Source organism: Nicotiana tomentosiformis, chromosome 5 (genome assembly GCF_000390325.3).
Source record: "Nicotiana tomentosiformis chromosome 5, ASM39032v3, whole genome shotgun sequence".
Classification (NCBI taxonomy): domain Eukaryota; kingdom Viridiplantae; phylum Streptophyta; class Magnoliopsida; order Solanales; family Solanaceae; genus Nicotiana; species Nicotiana tomentosiformis.
In genome coordinates, this window is record NC_090816.1 from 33,712,420 (window position 1) to 33,721,950 (window position 9,531).

At 38.1% G+C, this 9,531-nt stretch overlaps 1 protein-coding gene across 1 annotated transcript; it reads left to right on the forward strand.

Annotated features, from left to right (window-relative positions):
- Positions 1 to 4,610: 4,610 nt before the first annotated feature.
- On the forward strand, positions 4,611 to 6,852 carry LOC138892140 (uncharacterized). The gene is made up of 3 exons (XM_070175838.1): positions 4,611 to 5,364; positions 6,188 to 6,302; positions 6,372 to 6,852. The coding sequence occupies exons 1-3, from the start codon at positions 4,611 to 4,613 to the stop codon at positions 6,850 to 6,852; spliced, it is 1,350 nt and encodes a 449-aa protein (XP_070031939.1).
- Positions 6,853 to 9,531: the final 2,679 nt, after the last annotated feature.

Below are 9,531 nucleotides of genomic sequence, written 5' to 3' on the forward strand. Positions count from 1 at the left end.
CCAAAAATTTAGTACCGAATTGAACCGAAATACCAAAAAGACCGACATACCGAATTAATTCGGTCCGGTTTGGAATTTGGTTTTTTGGATTTTATGCCCACCTCTAACAACATCGTTTGTCTACTAACTACCTTCTTAGTACTATTATAATCATCAATGAACTCACATCCACCAAAGTTCACTAATTAACTCATTACAAAATCTCTACAACACCTAATAATCTAGTTTAAGTATTTATGGCTTCCAATCACCATCTCATAAGTTCTAGTACTTATTCCTTGCTCATATATTCACTAACAATCCATGCATGTAGGTTTAAAGGTGAAAGATTACCTCTTATAGACCAAATCTTGAAAGTCAACTTTTGGGGTGTTCTTGAGATTTTGAAGAAATCCTATGGAATCCAATACAAAACCTTGTTGTAACTAGTGATTGAGAAGTGAAATCATCATAAAAACACACTTAAAAACTCACCTTAAGTGTGTATTGGAAGCCTTGGCCGGATGGGTGATGGAGAGAAAAGTGCTAGTCTAGAAATCCTTTTATTTTTCTCTCTCCCTGCTTAGGTATTAATAGGCCAAGGTACAATATTTTTCTACTGGTGCTATCCCTGTGCTATAAGGCTTTAGCTCACTGGTTTGCTAAAATATTCTGCTTCCCTCCTGTGCTATAGCTACGCTATGGGGAGATAGCTCACTGTATTTTCTTTAGTCTTATTGCTTTGAAATTAACATCCGAGTGTTCCCCATTATTACAACACTCAAATATTAATAAAATAATTATCCCCAAGTATCCAAATAACTTTATTCACTCCAGTAATTCTCATTTGGTTTGGGTCAAAAATAAATTGTATTCCTAAGCTCAAAATCGCTCGAATAAGAAATAGAAATTCAAGGGGCCTTACACATTAGCCTACCCCGGCACCACAAACCTTGAGTTCTTGGTAAAATTTTAAGGGGTCTTACACCAACCATCCAGATTGCCTCTGCAACTGCTACTGCCATACTCTTGTACTTTGCCTCTGCTGAGCTTATGCTTATTGTCTGTTGTTTCTTTCATTTCGAGGAGATTAAAGAGTCTCTTAGCTTAACAACATATCTGGTAGTTGACCTTCTGGTATTTGGGCACACTGCCCAATCCGAATCATAAATAGATTGTCAAGGTGTTTGCATCACCTTTCCTCAATAGAACACTTAACTCAGGTGATCCTTTAATGTACCTCATTACCCTCAAGGCTGCATCTAAATGAGATTGTTTTGGATTCTGCATTAACCGGCTCAAAACCTGAATAACAAAGCTTATGTCTGGTCTTGTGATGGTTAAATATAACAGTTTTATATCAATTTTTGATAACTTCCAACATCCTCAAGTAGAGCATATCCAGTGTTCCAAACACGACTATCACAATCCTCAGTGATAAGTTTGTGATTTAGCTCTATTGGAGTTGCAACTGGCCTGCAGCCGCTCAGTCCTTCCTCTGAAATGTGAAAATTACCAGATACCAAATGATCATACACATACTCTAAGATGATCATAATGTCTTTGTCACATCTTTTGGTAAATAAAGAACGATCATATGAGCTTTGAGAGTATCTACCTTGTAGCAAAGGACTTGTTAACTTAATGTTCCATTGCCTTGAGGCTTGTTTCAAGCCATAGAGGGATTTCAACAACCTGTGTTGGCCCAAGTGAAGTTTGTTTTGATGATTGACAAAGGAACTCCAGCATGAACCAGGTCCATACATAGTATACACAGACACTAGCAGATTCGAGCATAAGGGATGCACGTGAAGAAGATAAGCTTAAGTTGTTATATCTAATATCTCCTGATCGAAAAGGTTGCTTAAATGATAAGGAGTAGGACTCCTTACTTGACTAGAACTTTATCCAAGATAAGGGAGGAGTTAGAAGTTGAAGATAACTAGAACTCTTCCACCAAGGAAGAGTATAGCATTACAACTCTAGTTATTCCTATTCTACAAACTCTATATATTGCAGGATGTTCTCATTCTACAGGTACGCACAAATGCTGAAGTTAAACGTGAATTGAGAGAAAAATAGCAAGGAATTTTGCAAACAATTCTTGTGTGAATCAAGTGTGCGAACATAAAGCTACATGAACCAGATAGAAAAATCATTTCCAAGCGTCTATCTTTTATTCTAGTTTAATTGTAGTAGGTGTTTTGGAGTTGTACCTTTCAACTTTATCTAGACGCAATTGTATTATGTACTATGAGTATTCCAGTTAGAGTTAACTTGAAGTTGTCGCAACAGTTAGAGGCTGGTTGCCACAACGGGATTAGAGTTAATCCTTAGGTTTATAAAGAGTTTTGTAAATGCTGTTTTGGCTCAGTGATTTAGTGAAGTATTAGGGAAAATCCTACTGAGTAGTAGGTCGTGGTTTTTTTACCTTTTGAGCTGGGTGTTTTCCACGTAAAAATACTTGTGTTCTTTACTTTTCGTATTTACTATTTCCGCAACTGTAGTATAAGGAACACTTAGAAGAACCAGGTCCTTCTATAATTAGTGCACGCGAAAATTGGACACCACACAAATCACTGCCTCTTGTGTGACATTGAAGTATAAAATATCAATTGGTATCAGAGCGGGTTCTCCTTGAAGAGGTTTACACCTTAGGAGAAGATTAACTTGAGTGCACTACCTGAAAACTAGGAAGTGTAATCCACTGCTAGGCCACCACTCTTTAACGGCCAGTACTGCTCTTGGTGGAAAAAACATGATGAAAGATCACATTATAGGAGAGGACTATGAGCTATGGGATATTGTCACCGATGATTCACTGGCTACCTTGAAGATAAATGCTGAAGGAGTAGAGGTACCAAAGACAAGAGAGGATTGCACTGCTGAAGACTTGAAGAAATGGGAGAAGAATGCTAAAGCCAAGAAATGGCTGGTTTGTGGACTTGGTCCAGATGAGTATAACAGAATCCAAAGTTGTACCACTGCTAAGCAAATTTGGGACACATAGCAAGTGGCTCATAAAGGAACACCTCAGGTGAAGAGATCTAGAGGAGCTCTACTATGTTCTCAATATGAGAACTTTGCTATGAAGGAAGGAGAAACCATTCAAGAGATGTACACAAGGTTTACTACACTGACAAATGAGCTAAAGTCTCTTGGAAGGATTATTCCTGAAGAAGATAGAGTCGAGAAGATACTGACAAGGGTTTTGCCTATCACTTGGGAGAGCAAAATCACTGCCATTCAGGAGTCAAAGAATATTGCCACTCTCCTACTGGATGAATTAATTGTAAATCTTACTGCCTATGAACTTCGGAGAAAAACTATGAAAATGGATGTACCTAAGAAGGAAAGGAGCTTGGCACTCGGAATCACTAAAGGTTCTGATCTAGAAGATGATGAAATGACTATGATCACCAAGGACTTCAAGAAGTACCTGAGGAGAGGAAAGGGTTCTTCAAGAAGTGAAGCTATAGCAAGTCAAAAGCCCCTGAAAAGCAAACAAATGATGGCTGCTACAAGTGTGGAAAGACTGATCACCACATCAAGAACTGTCATTTATGGGAGATTGAATGGAAGAAGGAAAGAGCTGAATGAAGGAACAGGAAAAAGGAACTGGTTCAACCCAAGAAAAGCAACAACAAAGAATCAACCAAGGCTATGGTCGCTGCTTGGGGAGAAAGCTAAGATGAGACCTCAGATGATGTTGATGATGAACAAACACTTATGGCCATTGGAGAATCTGATGAAGAAACTGAGGTAAGTGTAATTCATCTCAAAGACAAAATTAAATTGTTGTCTAAAGAAAGGTTGTCTGAGTTACTTCTAGAACTAATTGATGAATATGAGGATGTAAACAATGAAAAGGAACAGTTGTCTAAAGAATGTGTGATTTTGAAGGCTAAGTGCAAAAACCTGGAACTTAGGGTTAGTAAAACTGTAGGTGAAAACACTATGTTGAAGAACCAGGTTCATGCACTTGACTTAACTATCTTAGAGCTTAGATCTGAAAATCTAAAACTGAAATTAGGAACAGGTAAAAAGATAGCTGATCACACACAACTCACTCTAGAAGAAAACATAGGAAAAATGAAAGATGCGTTGTATAAAAGGGATGAGCAGGTAAAAATCCTAAAGGAGTACCTAAGCAAGGTCAAGCATGAGCTAGACAGAACTTGTAATTGTAACAGGTCCTCCGATGCACTTTCATGGCTACTAGAACACCATAGTAGCAATAGAAGAGGACTTGGTTTTAGGAACCTGGCACCTAAGTGGGATCCCAAAAGCAAGTACCTCACACTTCCTGAGAACAATATTTGCACACACTGTGGTAAAACATGTCACTATAAAAGTGAATGCACTGCAAAAGAAAAGGCAAGTCAAAAGAACAAAGAATTTGTTCAAGGGAAGAATAGGCTACCAAGTTGGGCTAAAAAGAATTTGATTCATCCTTTTTCTTATAGAAAGGGACCCAAACTCGTTTGTGCTCCTAAGACTAACCCCTGATTTCCCTTTGCAGGTCCAAGTGAAGGGGAGAAGCCAAATATGATACATGGATAGTGGCTGCTCAAAGCCTATGACAGGAAGCAAGAACTCGTTCCTTTCACTTGAGAACCTTAAATGAGGTAATGCCTCCTTTGGAAATGGTAAGAAAGGTGAGATCATTAGGGATTGAAAAGGCAGGTAAGACTGATTCTCACTCTATTGAGAATGTCTACTTGATAGATGGACTGAAGTACAGTCTAATAAGTGTATCAAAATTATGTGATAGAGGTAGCATGGTAGCATTCACCTCTACAAAATGCTTTGTGATTAATCTTACCACTGACAAGATAGTTTTGCAGGGAAAAGAAGTGAACAACATATATGTTGTAGACCTATCCACACTTCTAGAAAATGAACTCACTTGCTTAATTGTATTGGATAATGATCCCCTACATTGGTACAAGAGACTTGAACATGCCAGTCTAAGTCAACTCAACAAACTAGTCTCAAAGGACCTGGTGATATGGCTACCTAACATTAAGTTTAAGGAGGATAAAGTTAGTGAGGCTTGTGCAAGGGGGAAGCAGGTAAGATCCTCTTTCAAAAGCATGAAAGTGTTAAGCACCAACAGAACAATAGAACTGGTCCATATGGATCTTTGTGGACCAATGAGAACATTGAACAGAGGTGGTAAGATATATTTGATGGTGCATGTTGATGATTACTCTAGGTTTACTTGGACATTGTTTTTAACATCTAAAGATAAAGCATTTGACATGTTCACTTCTTTTGTTAGAAAAACTCAGAAACAACTAGATAATCAGCTTGCATCAATTAGGTCTGATCATGGTTTTGAATTTGAGAATGCTAAATTTGCTAAATTTTGTGATGAGCATGGCATAAATCATAATTTTTCTGCTCCTAGGACTCCACAACAAAATGGAGTAGTTGAAAGAAAGAATAGGACATTGGAAGAAATGGTTAGGACTATGCTTTTTTTTAGTAAACTGCCCCGTAGTTTCTGGGCAGAAGTTGTGAATACTACATGTTATATCACAAATAGGTGCATGACTAGACCTCTTGTTTAGAAGACTTCCTATGAGTTACTTAAAGGGAGAAAGCCAAAAATATCCCATTTTAGGGCATTTGGATGCAAGTACTTTGTGCATAATAATGGTAAAGATTCCCTGGGTAAGTTTAATCCTAGAAGTGATGAGGGGGTATTATTGGGATATTCTTCACATAGTAAAGCTTATAAGATCTATAACAAAAGAACTATGTGTGTAGAAGAAAGTGTACATGTGGTTTTTGATGAAACTAACATTCTTTTTGAGAGACAAGAACATGATGCTGAAGCATTGGGCTGGTAAGAAACTCAAATGAAACAACAACCCAGACTGAAGTTGCACCAGAGGAAGGAACATATGATGGAATAGGTCCTTCCACCCAAGGCAACTTGACAGGGGAAACTGAACAAAGAAGAACTGATCCTCAAACCTCGAGGTAACCTATCTATGAACCTATTCCTCAGCAACAAAATATTGAAGGAACATCTAGGGGAAATCAACTGGTTGTGAAACCTTACAAGTATCAAAGTTCTCATCCCATTGAGAACATAATTAATGATCCAACCTCTAGAATCAAAACCAGATCTTTTTTGAAGAATCTTTGTACTTTTGATGCTTTTTTATCTCTTATTGAACCTAAAAATATTGCTAAGGCTTTACAAGATGTAATCTGGTACCAAGACCCAAGGACAAATCAGTAATTGGTACAAAATGGATTTTCAGAAATAAACTTGATGAAGATGGAACAGTTACAAGGAACAAGTCAAGGTTGGTGGTTCAAGGATATAGTCAAGAGGAGGGTATAGACTATGATGAGACTTTTGCTCCAGTTGCAAGATTGGAGGCAATTAGACTCCTTATAGCCTTTGCTGCTTATATGGAATTCACTCTCCAGCAGATGGATATCAAGAGTGCCTTCCTCAATTGCTATCTAAAGGAAGAAGTGTTTGTCAAGCAACCTCCGGACTTTGAAAGCAAGGAATGTTCTGATCATGTATACAAGCCTGACAAGGCACTTTATGGGCTTAAGCAGGCTCCAAGAGCATGGTATGAAAGATTATCAAAATTCTTGCTTGATCATGACTACAAGAGTGGTAAAATTGACAATACTTTATTCTTGAAAGAAAAAGGTAAAAATCTCTTGGTAGTTCAGATATATGTTGATGATATAATCTTTGGAGCAACTACTGTTAAGTTAAGTAAAGAGTTTGCTAAACTAATTGGGAGTGAATTTGAAATGAGTATGATGGGTGAGCTTAATTTCTTCTTAGGCTTACAAATTAAACAAAATTCAAACGGAACTATGATCCATCAGTAGAAGTATATGAAAGAGTTGCTTAAAAGGTTTAAAATGGAAGATTCCAAAGAAATTGACACTCTTATAGCAACAACCACAAAATTGGATGTAGATGAACCTGGTTCATCTGTAGATCAGAAGTTGTATAGGGGAATGATTGGCTCCTTGTTGTATCTCACTGCTAGCAGACCTGAAATTGTTTTCAGTATAGGCCTTTGTGCTAGATTTCAGGCAAGTCCAAATTAAAGGAGTCTCACTTGACTACTGTTAAGAGGATCTTGAGATACCTAAAAGGCACTACTGACCTTTGTCTATGGAATCCAAAAGGTAGTAATTTTAACTTAGTGGGATATGCTGATGCTGATTATGCAGGTTTTCTTGTGGATAGAAAGAGCACCTTAGGTATGGCACACTTTCTTGGCTCATGTCTTGTGTCTTGGGCCACCAAAAAGCAAACTTTTGTGGCCTTATCTACTGCTGAAGCTGAGTATGTTGTTGTTGACTCATGTTGTGCTCAATTGTTGTGGATCAAACAACATTTAACGGACTTTGGAATTGATGTAGGTTGTATCCCCGTCTTTTGTGATAACACTAGTGCAATTAGTATGACCAAGAACCTGGTTCATCATAAGAGAACTAAGCACATAGATATTAGGCATCATTTTTTGAGGGACAACTATGAGAAGGGGTTGATCACTATGGAATTTTATGCTACTGACCAGCAAATAGCTGACACATTCACAAAAGCTTTAAGTAGAGATCACTTTGATAGGAACAAGTTAGAATTAGGGATGATAAGATCACCTAAAAGGAACCAGTACTAACTCAAAAAATGGTTAGAAAAACTGTGAATTTTTGTACATAATTAGATTAGATTTTACTCAGTCTCGTACTTTAATCAGTATACTCTTGTGCCATGTGCTAAAATGACTCATTAATCTCTAATGATATTATCTCTATTTTCTTGAAAAAGTCACACTTACACAAGAGATTTCTCAGTGAAGAACCTGGTTCATCAAGATTGCTTGGTACGTATTCTCCACTCTACATATTTTGGAATAATTATATATGGATTATGATTAAGAGGACAGTCCCATTTAATCCTAACCTCCTTGAGCTTATCCATTACGAAATGAACCCGTTTCATTCAAAAGAGTCCCAAAATGCAATAAGTTCCTAGATTCTAGGGAAAGTCACAAATGTCTCCTCAAATTGACTCCCAGGTTGATTAGACCTCTAAACTTCTAAACTTCTATAAAGGTAGTTATTACCCAATTAAACTCCACATCTTTAAATTGATTAGGCCTTAATTGTTTCTTCAATTCTTAATTTCCAAGCAGTCAAAATTCTCTCTATTTTCTCTCATCTTCCAAACACACAAATACTCATCTTCTCTCATACCCAAACACAGCGATGGCAAACCCTTCTGAGAATCCTTCATCACCACTTAAGAAAATAACACCCACACCATCCATCATACCTTCAACCACACCCACCTTTAATAAAGGAAGGCTCAAGATGTTGGCTCGCAAGGTTGTTGCTGGAAAAGAACAAATCAAGAAAATCAATAAGCAGTTGAGGGCAAGTCAGGGAGTTGAACCCCAAAAATCTGAAGACTCGTTCAAATCTGCAACTGAGGGAGAAGAAAATGTTTCATCTGAAACAGAGCAGGTAAAATCTAGTCCTAAAGTTACATCTAAAGTAATCTCTAAGGCTACTACAAATCTGGAGACAAGATTTGTTCTGGTAGGAAAAGTGGGTGGGGTAGAGACTGCCGAGTCTGAGAAAATTGGTGGTACAAATAAAAGGATAAAAGAAAAGGAGAGTGAGGGAGCTCACGGTAATGTGAGGGGAATGGGACAACAATTGGCAGAATATTTGCCCACCCCTGTTGGTCTGACTGAAGAAATTGGAGTTATAGAAGGAGGGAATGAGGAATTAGCTGAAAAAGAAGAAAGTGTGAAATAAAAAGAGGGAAGTGTGTCTAGAGAGGCTGTTGATGGGTTGATTAGATTGGGGGAGAAGGTTCAAGAACTTGTTCCATCTGAGTAGGAACCCCTTGAAGACTTCTTGAAAAAGGTGTCTGATAGTTACAATCCTAAAAGAAAGAGGAGTTCAGGAGCTAGAGTCCCTAGTACTGCTAGGGCAAACAAGAAAAGAAAGGTAGCCTTGTCTACCCATGTAGAGACTCCACCTACAAGAGGAAGAGCTGCAAGGATTCAGAAGAAGCAGAGCGAGGCTGAAATGGAAAAGGCCTTAGACGAAAGTATAAGAAAAGCTACTGCTAAGGGAAAGAAGAAGGTGGTTGAGCCTATTGAGGCATTTGAAATTGATGAGATGGACCTGGTTTGTCAGGATGGAGAGGAGACATGAGAAATGGAGGTTGTGAATCCAAAGGCAAAGAAAATCAAGACTTCTACAAAGAAGTATATTTCAATGAAAATCTGCAGGGCCATCTACCTTGGTCAAAAGAACCAGTCTAACTTGATGTCCAGAAAAGTGAAAATAGTGGAAGAAGAAGGATGGAGTGGGGAAGAAGAAGAATCTGATGCAGAGAAGGACAAGATGGTTAAGTTTGGAAAAAGATCCATCTTAAAATGTAGACTCCTAAGGAACTTGGAGGAGGAAGGCATGGTGATGCTGCTGGAAAAATTACAATTGCAAGGTTAGAAGGACGCGGTCCTTCAGATGGGTGGAAAG

Excerpts from the sequence above, each read along its gene's own strand:
- LOC138892140 (XM_070175838.1), top strand. The coding sequence starts at position 4,611 with ATGCCTCCTTTGGAAATGGTAAGAAAGGTGAGATCATTAGGGATTGAA. Across the intron at positions 5,365-6,187 it reads TAAATTTTGTGATGAGCATG|GCTTTACAAGATGTAATCTG; the intron begins GCATAAATCATA and ends AATATTGCTAAG. Across the intron at positions 6,303-6,371 it reads GTTACAAGGAACAAGTCAAG|ATTGGAGGCAATTAGACTCC; the intron begins GTTGGTGGTTCA and ends TCCAGTTGCAAG.